The sequence below is a fragment of the Anopheles funestus genome, chromosome X (genome assembly GCF_943734845.2).
Source record: "Anopheles funestus chromosome X, idAnoFuneDA-416_04, whole genome shotgun sequence".
Lineage (NCBI taxonomy): Eukaryota > Metazoa > Arthropoda > Insecta > Diptera > Culicidae > Anopheles > Anopheles funestus.
The window spans coordinates 4590282-4607936 of NC_064597.1; the positions used below are offsets into that span (position 1 = coordinate 4590282).

At 41.0% G+C, this 17655-nt stretch overlaps 1 protein-coding gene across 1 annotated transcript; it reads left to right on the forward strand.

The window, feature by feature from the left end:
• The first annotated feature begins 13740 nt into the window (after nt 1-13740).
• Nucleotides 13741-17045, forward strand: LOC125760708 (protein twisted gastrulation). The gene is made up of 4 exons (XM_049421136.1): nt 13741-13973; nt 15151-15656; nt 15750-15891; nt 15958-17045. The coding sequence occupies exons 1-4, from the start codon at nt 13756-13758 to the stop codon at nt 16148-16150; spliced, it is 1059 nt and encodes a 352-aa protein (XP_049277093.1). The 5' UTR covers nt 13741-13755; the 3' UTR covers nt 16151-17045.
• The last annotated feature ends 610 nt before the right edge of the window (nt 17046-17655 follow it).

Below are 17655 nucleotides of genomic sequence, written 5' to 3' on the forward strand. Positions count from 1 at the left end.
ATAGCACTATCGTCATCGAGATCATCTCGGATGAAGTTTCTTTACAAAACAAAACCCCAAAATGACACCACCGGCCCCCTTCTGCGGTAATAAACTCATTTCCGAACAGGAAACGTGCGTACCGCGTGCTATCAGACAGTTTGCGATCTGTTTTTTTGTCCGGGTACTGCTTCCCGTAACGATTGTAGTGCATTTACTATCCCACCTCCCATAGCCCACGACTAGCCCAGCGCAATAGAATGGGTGGTTCGAATTTTTGGACGCTTTTATTTTATTTCATTTCCTACCTTATCTCTTAGTGCCGTGTGAAATGCCCCGACAGCACGGCCGAGGTGTTCCTTTGTTGCCAATTCCATATCCACTACAATTCAACTAACGCCCCCTGTCGGAAATAGTGGAAAAACAATGTCGAAAACGGTGCGCTCCGTTTTTTTTGGCTTATCAAAAACGATCAATCGATTTCGCTAGCGATCAAGCGACGAACCCCGCCAGCTGGGAATAAAATGTTACTTTATTACCTTTGTTTTATACCCATTTATGCATGACATACCTCTTTAAGTTTTATTATTTTTTAGAGAAGAATGTTTCCACCCTTTACCCCACCTCCCCCCGGGCCCTCACTCACCCCCCGGAAGACGTTTTAAAGGCTAATAATTTAACAAAGAAAAAATGTGTAAATGATAATTTCACCGGCACCGGTAACAATGGGCGCTTCTATTTTTTCGGTTCTAACCAATTGCAGCTCATCGGTACGAGCTAAGAATTCTTACAAAACCGTCATACCCGTGAGAACATGAAAATATTTATACACTGAAAAAAAAACATCTTCAACACCAAGAAAGTGGGGAAAAGAAAACAGAACCAAAAAAACATTCGTTCTTCCCAGCGATACAAATTTATTCCATCTTTTTCCACGCGACCATTTGGGGCAATTCATTTATGGATTTTTTTTTTTTGTATTATTGCTCTCTATTTCTCTGAGGTTTTTTTTGGTTTCCACCATAGAAGCGAGGCGTGAAAATGTTGTACTGGCGGTGGAAAGATACGACACTGATTAAATTCTATGAAGTAATTAGCCTGACCTGGAAATTAGACGATAAACGACGCGCGCAAAAAAACGGAAGGTGTCAGTGTGCCCTTTTTTCTGTCTCCTCGAAGACTAGGGGTTGAGGGTTTCTCACCCCTCTTCATCCCCGTGTACTGTGGCAAGTAGTAGCTCATTTGTTGCACTGACCAGCTGAATGGAAAAGTCGTATCGTAAAAGATGAGCAAACGAAAAAATGACAACAACACAACCCTCCCCCCCCCAAAAACCCCAAAAAACACGATGACCGGTACCCAAAAACCTTACGAACCGGATCGACCTGGTGAGGGTTTATGTCGGCTTAACAAGTGGCTAGCCCGAGTGCACATCGAAAAGCGCGGGAATTTTTCCACCATCTGTCATACAGCGCTGCACTAATTGATTCGGGGTTTTTTTTTTGGGCACTGTTTTCTGGGTTTAATTTATTTTAATAATAACTCGGTTCATGTTTTGCGCTCATGTTTACCACCGAGTTCGACAAACGGTTCTCCGGCAAGTTGCATCATTCTGATACAATCTGCGATGAACTTGAATTGATTCATTTGCGTTTCATTATTTTGTGCGAGAATGTTTTACCGAGCGAGAGCTCGCAATAGAAGACACAAAAATTGATCCCACCGTGTATGAAAGAAATTTTTGTATTGAATCTCTCGCGCACGGTGCGTTACACTTCCTCACTGACCTACTCACCGGCATGGGAAGCATTTGTTTAGTGCATTTTCAGGGGATTTTTTCTTTATTATTATTTCGTCGTCGAGAAATTGACCAACGGTCCCACCGCAGACCACCGAAAAGGGCTGACGAGTGTCCCGGAGAAAAGAAAAAAACTAGAAATCCCTCCCCCCTCCCCCCTCCCCAACCCCCCTTTACCAGGGTCGATATAAATGAAGAAATGCCACTCGATGCCGTTGCTCCAAATGATGCAGACATCGGTCACTGCAATCGTGATAATTGTGGTCGAATAACGAAACAGAAGTGGAAGGCGAGAAGAAGGAAAAAAATAATCACATCATGATGTGAGACACGGTAGCCATTCGAAGAGGTAGGAGACAAAACTGTTTTACCGTTTTTGGAACCGAATCAACCTCTCCCCATTCCACCCCCCCCCCCCTCTCCCTCCCCCAAAAAAAAGGAAAAGAAAAACAAAAACCAAGCACCCGAGTACGGAGTTGATCAACCGGGACGATGGACATCATTTCATGACGATTGCTTTTGCTGCTTTTCACGTCATCCCTTACGCAGCCCACCCCAAAACCCACCCCAAAAACTCATCATAATTAACTAATTAAGACGAAAATGATTGCGCGATATGAAAAATCCCTTTTATTTTTGTCCGTTTCTTCTTAAACTCCTTCCCAGTTTGTCTTCGGTTTTTCGTCTAACCATTCTAAATGATGCCCATCATTAAGCGTAGCGCTTCTGCGCGCAAAAGGGAAATTCTACCACTAAGGGAAAAATTTTTAGCTATTTTCCCTTCTTGCAATCATTCTTCGGAAACCGGAAAAGAGGGACGGAATAATTAATGTACGAGTGCGTTCGCCAAAAAAAAACAACAACAAAACAACAAGAGAGAATTTGGCTACTGCTCATTAACTAATGCTTATATTCTCACGGGTTAATTGTGTGCGAGTGGGGATTTTTTTTTTGGTGGTCACGTTTTTGTTTCCATTAAAACATAATATAGTTATGTTTAACTGCCATCATCATTTGAATAACCGGCCGGACAATCTGACAACACGAATAATAGGAAAAGTTGTTTTTTTTTTATTTCAACAGCGAGAGAGCTCGCAATAGAAGACACCAAAACTGATCCCACCGTGCATGAAAGAACGTTTTGTATCGAATCTCCCTCGTACGGTGCGTACCTTCCATACTAATAGCAAGTAAAATTGACGGAATTCGAAATTGAATAAATAATAATATAAATTTCAAAGCAGGACGGATAATCCGACACCCGGATGAACGGAATCCTGCTCTAAGTATCTACGAAGTGTTCATTGAAACGAGAAATGAACTTCTCGTTTTTATTCACTTCATCCATCTTATCTACTTTATCTTGATTCCCATCAACTTTATTTGTTTTATCGCACGCTGTAACACCTGTTAAGCTACAATTTACATACCAATAATGTCACTAGCGCAGCAAATAGAGTATCTTTAGCGCTTTTATTTTCGAGCGATCATCAATTCACAAGCGTGTTGTGAAAATTATACAACCGATAATGCGAACCATGTATAACCAGGAAATCAGATTATCGTTCACAGCGACAGCAAAAAAACAAAAGAGTACACCGAAAACTTTGCCCGAAGGTGTATAAGCATACCATCGGAAAAGGTTGCGAGTTCTGCTCCTGGGAATGGTTCTTCATCACACAGTACACACATGCCGGCCCATAAAATTATGCTCCCAACGCATTACGCTCACTGCTGTCATTGTGGCGATCGTTTATCTAACGATTGCGCTGCATAACTCTCATCTGCCATTTCTTATTCCATTGTTGATGCAAAGGGAAGACACAAAAGCAAGGAAAAACATACACATTTGAATTTATGCTTTAGCCACCCGCACGCGCGCCGGCAAAAAGGCGCAAGCGTATGAGAAAATTATTATAAAGAAAGAAGCAAACAAAAAAAATATCTTATTTGTTTTTCCTTTCGCTTGTTATTTTTATCTCTCACTTTTGGGACCGCGTGCGCCGGGCACGAGCAGAATGGCAGACAAAAAAAAACCCACAACGGGAAAGCGATACACGCGCGGGTGTCTAATGAGGGCCGTTCCATTTGCCCGAAAATCATTCAGCCATCGCTTCGCATCATCATCATCATCATCGTGCTGCTTCTCTTCTCTTGGGCCTGCAGGTGAACCCAACAGCAGTCCAGTCTTTTCCGCGTATGCCTTAAAACAGAACGCAACGTAGCAAGCTAACTGTTTACAGCTCTTATAATAACAATTCTAATTATGCTCGGTCAGTTAGCTGAAAATGGACCGGGCAGAGGCACACTTAACCAGCGCTAATAGGGACAGCGAGAACGATTCGAGCGCCCCCGGCCGGCTTGGACCAATGTTTGAATAATGGACCGGTACAACCACCCACGCTGTTTCATTGCTTCTCTTTTCTCTTCCCTTCTTCCCACGAATGACATGATTCTGGCACGTTCAAAAGATGCTGAAGCATCTTGAGGTTGTTTTTTTGCGCATTTTTAGCCCATTTTGTGCGAACGACAACAGAACAAGCAAAACCATTTGCTTCATTTTTTTTAAAGGAATATTAAGTAAAGCTACAGTGCGTAACATAAATATACATTTAATTGTTTTTCTTTTATGAATGAAAACATTGAAGAGATTTGATAAAATTTTTGATTTTTTTCAATATTGGTTGAAAAAAAAATCATATTGAAAAAAAAAAGTTTTCTAATTGAGTTAGCTAAATAAAAAAAAATTAAGTAAAATTAATAACAATCATTAAAAAATATGTTTTTTCCATCTTCATAACTTCATACAATTATTCTGTTATTTAACTTTTTTTTATTGTGAAAAAAAAATAAATAACCTTCTAGTTATGACACACACTGTATAACTGTCATGTTGTGCGGTGTATTTCTCATATCGTGTCCGGGATATTGCTAATCTATTTTTAGCACCCATTTTTTGTTTCTTCTCTCGGTTTATCTTACGCGAATATTCTTCTTCTCGATTATCTTACGTGAATGTTGTTGTTTTTTTTATTTCGTTTTTGTGTGTATGCAAGTCAAAAAGAAAATGCATTCATAGGCCCTTCTCTTTCACTGGCTGCATAATCGAGCTGTCGATTGCAGTTGGTTGTTTTTTTTGTTGTTGTGCCAATGAAGATGTACATGTGCCCCGTTAGATTGCTTATGATGCTGCTGCTTCGCTCGACCAGCTCGATCCACGTACGAATGAACAGGGAAGAGAACCATATAAAGACAATAAATTACGTGATAGCAAGGAAGTAAAGGAGCTGTTTTTGTTTTTTTCTTTTCATTTCGACATATTTTCCAGTGAAAGTTTCGTTAATCAATGTTTGGAAAAGTAATCAAAAATGCATTGAAAACCGTAAACGGGGTTTTTTTTTGGTTAAACCTGCCTGCAAAAATTCGAAAGGCTTCGAACAAAAGGGGATAAATGTTAAGCCAGCAAAATGTCAATTTCATTAGCTGCCATTAGACGCGCTTTTGTGAATTGGCGTGAATGGGGCAATTTGTGAAGAAGATTATTAAAATGATTGATTTCTTTTAAATGTTTTTTATAGGAAGAGGAAAAGTAAGTAGTTAGCCCTTTTTTTCATGCGGGCATAATTTTCCCGCTGGTGACAAATTTCCCTCGACATAAAAAATTTCCTTCCTGCTCGAACCGAAATGGTTCGATTTTCCACCGCCTGCAGTCGCAAAAGGTTTTTCCTTCTCCACAACCGTCCCATCAACATTCCGGTTGCATTTTTCTCACTCGTCTCACGCCGATATTGGCATCCGGACGTCCGGTTGCCGGGTTAGGGTACGGCCACCGTTACCAGAGGAAAAACTGGACCGACTTTCCATCCGTGTACCGAGACGATTTTGACCGTTTTTGTCATTTTCTGCTTTCACGCTCAATGTTTTGCTCACCGGCCTCACCCGAAGGGAAAGTGCGTCAAAAAGTGCAAACGGGGCAGGAAAAGAAACCCAACGTCCCGCGCAAAAAAAAAAACGCAAACAGACTCCTCGCTATCATGCGCAAAACAAGGAAACGGGTGACATTCTTGCGTGAGCTAACGGAATGTTGTCGCAAAGTGTTTTCGCTGACGGTGGTCGATTTTCGCTATTTTTCACTCCCTTTGTATTAACGTGGTTTCCGGAAAAGGCGGATTTTTTTTTGCTTTGTTTGCAGTGCAGTTTAACGACGGAAAAAGAAAATACAAACAATTGTAAGTAAAATTTTGTCGAAAAAATCAAACACACCTGAGTGAAACAGCCCTTAAAAAGCGTAAAAAAACAAACAGTGTGGCAAGTAATAATTTTGGGCTTTTGGTAAAATAAAACACACTCCTAGAGTGCATTTAACTTGCTTCTTCTTAATCTCAAGCGATGTAATCGGCTGCTTCAAGCGTTCAAGAAGAGACGAAACTTATTTATTTGTGCACCTGAGTATCGTGTAGTACTCGTTCTCACTTATTCCTTGTTTCCCATCCCGCATCACTGCACGAAAACCCGCTCCGTTCGATCCAATTGTGCATTGTAGCTTGGCTGACCTACTAAAAACGTACCCCGCAAAAGCTACCACAAAAACCGATGGAAGACGTACCCGTCTGAGCTTATGCGCTTTGAAAATGCAAACATCCTCCTTCGGTGGATTCGCCACGAAAGCAAACGAAATAAATTCATCTATTTCCCTTCAGCTCACACACGGAACTCGTCACAGAGAGAAGAAAGAAAGAAATAAAATTAAAAAAAAAGGTTCGTCGCCTTTGTTCGATGAAGTTGTTTGTTTCGCTGGCAGTACCATTGGAGGGTGAAATTTGATTTATTTATGGGTTTTTTTGTTTTGCTGGCGAGATTAATGCGCGATCTGCAACAGCCACTCTGGTGCGAGCTATTGATCGAAAGCTGATTTACAAATGTAAAAAAAAATCTTAATTAAACCTCCATATTTCAAAATCCATCACGCGGATCGATCGAGTAGATCCCCGATATGCGGGGACACGCATCATTTCTGCGTTTTCACCTGCGATGATGTAATGCACAAACGGTTACGGTTATAGACGTGAACATATATGGTGCACGTTTCGGGTGCATCTCCGTCCGGAGCTTCTTGGTGGGTAGTTTTTTTTTGTCTTTTGCTACCACACATCCAACGCACGTCCGTGAAGCTGCTGAAACCCGTACAAGGGAAAAAACAGTGGCGTTTTACCCTGCCCCCGTCATGTTCTGTGTTGTATTAGAAGGGAGACTGGCCACTCCTTTCGGGTTTGGTGACAACGGCGGGCTTCAATTACGGGTGTCTAGTTGCCCCAACGCATGACATTTACTTCACCGCCCAAGCACTGCCATGGCTTCAAACTGCTCTGATACAGGGGCACTAGGAACGTGATGTTAGATTTAAATGAATTTTTGTAATGAGTGAATCAAATCTTTTTTACGAGTGAGTTAATTCGAATCACCACAGAGAGTTATTATAACTCTTTTAAAAAGTAACTCACCCGAAGAACTCATGAAAGAATCATTCGACTCGTAAAAGTGTCGTGTGACTCCTGAAAGAATCATGACTCTTTGTGGCGATCTTCAACTCACTCATGAACGTATCGCTCTTGGATTAAATAACTCCTAAAAGTGACATTTGACTCTTTCTTTGTGTAATTTCGACTTATAAAGGTATCATTTGATTCTCAAGATTTAAGTCATCAGCGATATGACTCCTTCATGAGTGAATCAAAGATCGCCACAAAGAATCATGACTCTTTGGAGCGACCTTCAGCTCACTTACGGGTTGAATAACTTCTAAAAGTGTCATTTGATTCTTTCTGTGTGTTATTTCGACTTGTAAAGGTATCATTTGATTCTCAAGACTTAACTCATGAGTGATATGACTCGTTCATGAGTGAATCAAAGGTAGGCACGAAGAATCTCGACTCTTTTAAGAATAAGATGCTACTGTTACGAGTCAAATGACTCCTTCATACTTGATATCACTCTTGCATGACTCTTTCATCACTTCCTTCAAAGAGTCAGTCGAAGAATCAACTCTTTTATGTGAATCGCTCACTCGGAGTTAACTTACCATAGTGAGTTATTATCTGTAGTGCATTTGTACTAATATTTTTAACTTTATTCATTAACAATTTTCGAGTTAAATCCGACCGAGTTTAATACCTTTATTACACGAAAAAGTTTGTTTAAAAATATTTCCTTTCAAATTCAGATAATTCCTTCCAACCAAAACATTCACAAAATAATCCGCGGCATTCGTTTAATAACAACAAACTAGAGAAACTGGAGAACCCCTGCAAAATAAGATGAAATTACAGCCCAAAAATAAAACACACGCGCGTGCCCGGTGTGATCGATCGATTTCCAAGGTTTTCCCTTCCCTTGGGTTGTTTTGACCACCTACAACACCCATAGCAAAACTCTTGCTCCTTCATTTGCCCTTACCACACAAAAAAACATTTCCTCACCCAAAATCATCTCGATCTTAATCGTCACCGGACAAAAAATATTTTTTTCGGTTGTTATTTCTACACCGTTGTGATAGTTTTGGGTAAATTTTCCATTGAATGTAGCAAACATCCCCCCCCCCCTCGGTGTTTTCCGATCGTTTCAGTTTCATGTTGGTCTATTTTTTATTTTTCATGTTGTTCAAGCTCGAGAAGCTTCATTATTTTTTGGACAACCGGGGGCAAAGCCTGGCGCACAACCGGCTGACTCATCCGCGCAAGCACAACAAACCGACGTCACTACCCATGATCGTGAGATCGACCTTCACCCGTTCGGGCAACGATCGAATTGTGGTTTTTTTTTTTTGTTTTGTTGTCATGTATATACTTTCAAATTCTGGCTTTAAACTTAAGCTTAAACGACCGTGGGAGACAATACATCACCGAAAACCCGGGCCCTTTAAATCGATTGGCCAAACATGGCGAAGGTGTTACAAAAGGGAGTAACTTTAAGCTAACTTTAAGCGATTAAAAATTCGAACATTGAACCACATTGTTGCTTGTTCGATGTACCATCGGTTACTGGTAGACTTACTGTCACATTTCACTAACTCGTGTATTGCAGATTTCTTTCGTGGACTTTCCCTTTTTTTCTGGCGCTTCTTTGCCCACTGGGAGATGTGACACACTTCCCCGGATCGGTTTCGCTTCCAAGAAGCAAACCGGTTCCGGAAGCAACCGGGTACAAGAATCGCCAAAGCAGTAAGTGAACATTTTCCTTCCCCTTTTCCGTATTCTGTTAGTTTTTTTTCTTTTTAATAATAAGCTTTTTCCCAGTCCCAGTGCGTGAATAACACGGTGCACGACATAGTGGAAAGTGGTATCGATACAATCGCTTCATTTCACTTTTTTTTCTAACTCCTTTAAACTCCTATCGCACGTTAGTGGACATTGTGGAGGACTGTGGACGAGAGTACATCAGCAAAACAAAAAATTAGGTCAAATCATAGTTGCATTGCAATTTCTCAGTACTCTCAGCACTGTAAAAAGCAGTTCGCAGATCATTATTTAAAGGTTTTGCAAAACACCCTTTACATGTCGATTTGCATTAACCTCAACATCGTCCCACACACCGAACAGAACAAAGCCCTTTTTAAAGCGTTCTTCAATATTCCGTAGGATGGAGAAACTAAAACGCGCAAACGGTTGCCGTTGAGTCATTCAACGATCATCTTAGGGGATGATCCATTTTGCTTTTTTTTGCATAAAAATATTAAATCAATTAAAAATACAAAAATAAAACCTCAAATCTTGCTTTTTTTTGGGAAAATTAAAAAATATTTTAGGATTTGTTGGTTTGTTGACCCCAAAAAAAAAATACAATCACAGAATTACTCTTTTTTACCTTCTTGAGAAACGCAACACACAAAAAAAAGGAGTTCATGGTCGCGTTGTACCCACACCCTACTCTACATAGCAACAACAACAACTAAAAAAAAACCAAAGAAAACATAAACATTATCAACCTTTTGTGGGCTTAAATCTAGAGCATCTACTTCTTGGAAGGGTCCGTATGATATGATTACCGTCCCCGGGGGAGGGTTTTATTGTCCCTCCGCACCCCCCCTTCAACCCTTCCTTCAACCTTTGCGCACTATGGAAAAGGGCACGCAGCAGCAGTTGCAGCAGCAGCAGTTGCAGCAGCAACATAAAAAAGGGCGGCCAACATAAATCATAACGTCCACCAGTGAGGGAAGGTTTGTACTTATAACTTCTTTTCTCTTGGTTGTTTCTTTTTGTTTTTTGGAGGAATATTTTCATCACTCGTAAACCCGTTTAATGACCTTTGTGTAAGAGAGCTACTAATTTCGAAAGATAAAAAACTCACACACACATACAAATAAAATGCAACTTGATAGCGCAACATATTTTTTTTGTTTATTTCATGTTCATTTATCTCTTTTTGCTAACGAAACGGTAGAATTATGCTGCATATGTTTTGCAGCATCAGTGTCATTAACCCTCAGCCGAGTGTCCGAACCCTCTTGGCTGGCTTTTAGTTCCGTTTTTTTTTGTTTGCTTCATTTTTTCTTTTCTTTTTTGGTTTTTGGGCACCGAAAAGCAGCTCACCATCGCCATCGGTGTGTCCGGTGGTGCTGCGTGCGTGTACATGATGGAAATCACAAAAGAAAGCTCTTAAGCGAGTCGTTGGCAGAAAGAGAAAAGCTTGATGATCTGCTGTAACCCCACGAGAAATAAAAGGGGGAGGCTGGAGGGGGGGTGGGGAGGGTTGTAGGGGAAACACGTGCGTATGTTGTTTTGGTTTTGTTTTTTTTTTTGTTTTGTTTTGTATATTATATATGATAAAATCGTGTATCACGTCTCATCACACTCCCACGTTATAAACCTTGGGGGGGTTTGGTTTTCACTTTTCTCCTAATGAGAAATTTTTATTTTTCTGTTACGTGTTTTTCATTTTTTCTTTTATTTCTTACCCTTAGTTCATAAAATGGTTTGTTGGCGTATTTTGTTTTTTTTTTGTTTTTCGTAAAAATAATTCAAATACGTTAAATTGGCATATACAGATAGGCAGCATGAAAAATAAAAAAATAAAAAATAAAAATAAAATAAAATAAAAAAAATAAAAATTGGACGATTTCTATTTTATCTCCATCCCCAGTTAAACGTAGCACCGCTTCAGAAAGGGTGTAAATTAAACCCAAAAAAAAGAGGAGATAAATATAGAAACGATCCCGACGAAGGTCCCCGAAAAAGGAAGCGATCCTTCGCGGAAACACATCAGGATGTGAGAAAACGTGCCTAATTTTGTTGTGTTTTTTTTTTATTTTTAAATTTGGGTGTCAACTTTCTACCATTGAGAAAAAAATATTTGCCAAGGTTTTTATTAAGATAAAATATAATTAATATTTATTTTCTTTCTTCAGAAAAGAGAAGATTTATTTTTTTTTGGGTTACGATAGTCGTCCTTAAACGAAGTTTTGCTTTTAACTCTTTGACCTAACGCAACCCCTTTCATGAAACCCAATGCCGATAGCAATTTTTCAGCAAGTCCACTAAACCCTAAACCTTCGAGAGATCGTGCCCGACCCGCCAGGTTTGATCCCGTGTACAAACTACACACAGATTCCGCCAAATTAAAACCAAAAAGTGAACAAACCCGCCGAAACAATTTTGACACAATTTGTTCGTATTCCTTTTCCGGCTGGGTTGGTTTGGGGGGTTTTTCCCTCGGCCAACAGATAAGGAACCCCCCCATCAGCCCGTACCGAAGCGTACGGGGGTACAGGAAGTGTATGAAAATGAAATAATTAGCGCGCTAAAGCGGCAAGTGGCCGCACACCCCGGGAGTGCCTTTTGTTGACCCAGTTTTTCGGGCCCGGTGAGCCCAGACCACACCGATTCGCTAATTGGCCACACCCGAGCGGTTTGTGCGAGCGTTTTGCGGCCGATCCACCGACACCCGATCGAGAAAAATGTCTGCGCCTGGCGTAAGTCCTGACTGGACACGTTTTTTGCCTTTGCTTTTTTGCATGTCTCCCGGAAAAACCTTGCAAATATCTGGTGAAAAATTTGTACTTGTTTCGCGAAAAAAAAATTTAGATGTTATACTGAGTCTTCAAAAAACAAAAGACTTCAATGACCACTAATTGATGAAGCGAAGTCAATACGTACAAGAGAGCAATGAAAATTATGTCAAAAATGTGTACAAACTTTAGTAGAAATTGGGATCAATGAGAGAAAAAAGCTCAGTATCGAATAAAATAATTCTTTTGTTAAAAATCCGCCTTAGTAGCACTAAGCAACGAACCCTCAAAATAAATTTTAAAGCCTTCAAACATAAACATGCCATTTAATTCATTTTTCCTTTTTTAAATGTTCATACTATAAATATACCACAAAAAAATACACACATGTACAAACACACTCACACACACACAAAACATTTTTCAAAAGACTTACCTCTAGCATTTTTGGGAAACGTTTTGTTTGCTTGAAAGGGTTTTAATGCCGCCTGCAAACGGCTGGACGTCCTTGCGAATTGTTCTGCTTTTTGCGAGCAGAGGCAAGAACGTTCATGGACCGCTGATCCTTCCGCTTACAGCTGACTTCTGCACGTTGCGGTTGAACACGTTGGGGTTGAGCGCGAAGATATTCGATTAATCACACGTACACCCCTTTCTTTTCGGACCTTTCCCCAAGTGCAAGGTCTTTATATTTCCTTAGTTTTATATTTCTCCTTTCTCTCTTGGTGGTTTTTTTTCCTCCGTTACGCACGAACGAGATCACACACGTACGATCGGTTTAAGATGAAAAAAATTACACTCATGCACAAACTTCCAGGTCCGCACACTTCATAATACCCGTTTTTGCCTGGGTTCGTCGTTAACGGATCTCCCGTTGGCGTGATCCTGCGATCCTGATTGCCACACATACAATTGTTGTAATTTTCCTACCGACTTTTCTTGACGCACACACGAACCACGGTACGCTGGCAAAAAACCACAACACACTACCACGATTTCTCCTCGCAGGTGACCATATGCTCACACGCGAGCTTACCGGTAACGGTGGTGCTACTCTTTCCGCGATCGAAACACAACTAACGGACTTGGCGTTTTTTTCTTTCCCCCGAGCGCGCAAAACGTCCGTTCGCTACGACCGCCAATGTATATCTGCACGACGCCGCGAGTACCATACCATTGTAGAACATGAAAAGTTGAGTGATTTTTTCGAAATGATTGTGCTTCATTAACCAAAAAAAAGAACAAGTGTAGTAGGAATTTCTCATGCTTTACTATTTATATTATTTAATAGGGGATTTTTGGAACGAATTTAAAAAAAATTATGTTTTTATTAAAAACTGTTCTACGTTTTTTTAAATATGTTCACTCACTCAAAACATTCCACAGGTCTTCACCAATGCATCTCACTACAGGTGAACCAAACTGTTCGAAAATCCTCACGCTGAGATACTGAGTGCTCCGTGAGCTCTTGAGCTCGTTTGTCAAATAAATGAGAACCTTCGTTAAGATTCAGTTTAATATGTGAAATATTTTTTCAAGCAAGCTTCAGCTTCAATTTTAAAAAATAAAACAGGAAATTGATGTAATTGTACATTGGGCGTTAAGATGAATTTATTTGGACATAAATTACACCACAACTTCAAAATAAACTTTTATTATTTTCATAGTGCCGATCACTTGTAATATAAAACATTTTTTTTTGTGTTTACAAGAATTTCAAAAAGATTTAAATCATTTAATTAACTTAACTTTCATTAAAAACTGCACATTTTGTACGCGAGAATATAACAGTCTCGCTTTGTAGAATGTTTGACTGTATAACAGTTTCAATCAAGAAAAGAGTGAGAAAGTTGCAAATGTATGAGAATGTGCGTATGAAAACTTTCATCTCCTGACGGCAGTTTTTTGTTTGTGTGTATGTGGACGCCATGTATTGTAATGCGTGTGTGTATTTGTACGACGGCATGATCACCGTCGGATGCTGTACGGTTGGCTCCAGCGTTCGCTTAGTTCGGTTTGGTGTTTGGGCGCGCGCACACACTGCGTACTGGCCGATGGTGTCGAGCTCGGAATTTGTGGTGAAGAAATTAAAAGGAAGCTGCGCAGTATTCTTCCAGTGCCAAAGGAGACGCGTGCATGCGACTCCTTGCCTATACGTACACTTGCAGTGCAGTGCGATCGTGAACAAAGTAACTGGTAAGGCTACAACCCTGTTTTTTTAGGGGCAAGTCTTTTTTTTGGTTGAAGTTATCGAGCTGAGAGAGAGAGAGTGATTGTGGCGTGAGAAGGGGACTCGAGACGTAGAGAAGCATCTTGGACAATTCGATCGTAACATCTTAAAAGACATAAGCCAGATCACCTTTTCAAACAAAACTACACACTCACATACACACCCGCAAGTTAATGATTACAGGCGTGCGTTCCTTTGGAATGTTTCGTACCGTTCCTGAGCCGAAGCCTAGTATGTTGTTTCTCGAAAGCAAAAGATTTTCAACTACGTACGGTAGCGCAACTAGCCTTGAAGTTGCGTACTGTAGCGGTAGAAACGAAAGAAAAACATTCAAATAAGCGAAACAGGTTCGCAATTTCCTTTCCCTACCGTCGCGTATACATGCTGTACACAAACGTCCTCTACAATCATAACCTCACAACAAGCAAACCAAGGGGTCCATGGATGGGAAGGGGTACGATCATCACACACGATCAACAACGCTTCGATCAACCTCGACGCAGTGTAGCAGCAGTGGAGTGGATTTTGTTTACATATTCATTAACTTTGAAGAATGCGAAGTGGGCAAGATGACACATAACCTACAACTAGACCGGTGTGCTAATGGCGATTGATTTCACCGCTAGTTGAGGATCGTTCGTTTCTCGTCGATCACACGCTACACGCAATGATAACATCCTGCGACCTACTACACCTCACCGATAAGCTGTTCCAGGAAAAGTGCTTCCAGGGTACTTTGCGAAATAATGCTAGCCGCTAGTAAATTAGCTAAACAATCCCAGAAACCCCGAACAGCAATAAACAGTTCCTGGAAGAGGAATTCCTCAGCAAAATCGAATTGCGTTTCGAATATTGTGAACAACCGTGAAACGCCACACCGGAAGGTGTGCTGCAGAAAGCAAAACCATCTGGAAGTACCTGATGCAGTTGTTTTTTTTGGTGCTTTGTTATTTCTCCACCAAAAACCACCAATCGGGGCAACGATTCTATTTCTGGAATTCAAACACTCAAGAGTCAAGCAGTGCGCAATGATTTTTTGCCGGTGCAAATATTGCACGACTTTTACACCCAATAAAGTGGAGACGCCTTAACAAAAGGGAAAAAGTACAAAACAATTTTCTTTTTCCTCAATCTCGTTTTTAGGTTTCACGTACATCACCGGAGGACGGGACTTTGCCGTCTGATTAATCAACAGACAGAGATGGAGCGTGAAAGACAGAAGGGGGAGCCGCTGCACAAACCATTTGCCCTACTGCTTGGTTCCATACTGGTGCTCTTCACATGCATACAGCTTACGGCTAGCTGCAACGAGATGGTCTGTGCCAGCATCGTATCCAAATGCATGCTGACGCAAAGCTGCAAATGTGACATGAAGAGCTGCACCTGTTGTAAGGAGTGTGCCGAGTGTCTTAGCTATCTGTACACCGAATGTTGCAGCTGCTTGGAGATGTGCCCCAAACCGAATGAAACGTCCAACGAGCTGTCGAAGCAGTCACACATCGAGGATCTGGAGGGATTCCCCAACCTGTACGATGTGATCACGTCCGAGCAGGATGCTCAAGGCCGCTGGAAGGTGATCTCGTTCCCGATCGATATCGATGCGGCACTGTACGGGCCGAAGGGAGACGGTGCCACCAAATATGTTGTCCGTAAGTTTGAGTTTGATTTCCAACTCCCTCCCTGGGGAGTAGTTTTTAGTATCTTACTACTGATGTTATAAAACCCATTACGACTCTTAACAGACTCTACCGATATGGATTTAAAGCAGAAGTACGAAGACCCGAACAAAATCACGGTGAACTGTACCGTCGCCTACCAGGCACAGTGTATGTCGTGGAACAAATGCAAGGAAAGCTGCCGTACGATGGGAGCTAGTAGCTATCGGTATGTATACTGGAACGACACAGATAGAATGCCAGGTCTTACTCCTGTGATCATTATCCTTAACAGCTGGTTTCATGATGGTTGCTGCGAATGTATCGGTCAGTTTTGTCTGAACTACGGCATCAATGAGTCGCGGTGTCGCGACTGCCCGGAGAACAAGGAGCACGATCTGGATGACTTCGCGCCGGAGGACGAACTGGACTACGGTGACGGTATGGGACCGCTCGATAATGCAGCCATAGAATCGACCAACATATGAATCGGGCTTGGACTACCGTTGCTCTGCCTCGTCCATCGCTATATTACCGTACTCATCACATTCCGCCACTGAGCGGACCATGCATTTCATGTAGATTAAGTCCATGCAAGAACTATTTTTTTTTTTGGTTTTTTTTATGATTTTGCTTAACATACACAAATAAGATTTCTAAACACTCTGACTCTGCAGAAGCGGGAAGTCCGAAGAAGCAAATCGAGAGCTGCTGTACATGCGTAAAAGTATATTTCATAACGTACTCGGTAAGGCATCTAACATACGTCCAAATTGTTGAGGAGGTAAACGTAACGTGGCAGCTGCGCGTTTTAATCATATGTGTTAATGTGTACTCGGTTGTAAGCTTAGCTCGGTAGTAATTAGCAGTAAGCAAACTGGTTGTATTTACGTGTAAAAAAACAAAATCAACCTTCATTAAAAAAAACTTCGACCGATACGCTTGCTCACTTGCGCAGACAACCAGGTGGTCTTCATGCGAACTTTGTGGTACATGTTCGCACTGGGAGCTTTAAGCAATCAGGCACATCACATTGGACAATACTGCAACCACTCTGTGTGTGCGGGGGACAGATTTAGTATCATAGATATTTTTAGTGATTAAAAGATGCTATCATCATTATGGGCAGTCAATAAGAATCGAAGTGATGTGACATGCAAGTATTTTTTTTTTGTCGCAGTCAAAAGCTGCTTACTATTTCTTCCATTAAAAAATTTGATGATTTAAGAATTGGTGTACAAAAAAAACAAGTAAAGGAAACATATTCCTTTTACCCCCATTTCATTTATTTATGAATATACACTTGTAACTCTATCGTCCAAATGTAACGAAGCAATGTCTATCTGTTAATAAAGTCTGCGTAACTCTTTCCTTCCTACTCTACGGATAAGTGGCATTCCATTTATTTCATTTCTGGGTCTTACACAACTTCTTCTCCACTTGATTTGGGACAAACGGAAATAGTGGCTTTTAGTTGTGGTTACTCTGTGTCTTTTTTTTTATTACCTTGCACTCTATCCCGCTCCATTCTAACCCTAAATCAAAGTGCCACATGTCGATAACGCCTGGATAACGTCGCGGCGTCCATAACTGAAATAACAGCTGCCAGATTTCCTCTTTCCGCCGTGCAATACGATACGGCAGAACGGCACAAGAAGCAAAGGAACGCGCCTAAGAACGTTGCTATCGCGTAAACGACACAAAAACGGAAACGTTTGTTTTTTCTCCTCAAGATATTGCTTCCATCTTCTCTGTACCGCTGTCCACAAATCGTAACGCTCGCGGTGTTGTTGCCTATGTTTACGCTGCATCCTATTGCGCAGGATGTCTTTCTTTTTTTTTTTTAAGAATAACATCTCGTTGGACCACGTTATTTCTGCTGACGAAGAATAATAGGAATTCGCGAACGAAAGCAAACGTGTTCGCAAATGTACTATCATGCATCTTGAAGAAGACCTTTTTGAGAAGAGTAAAAACACGTGTTCCTACCCTA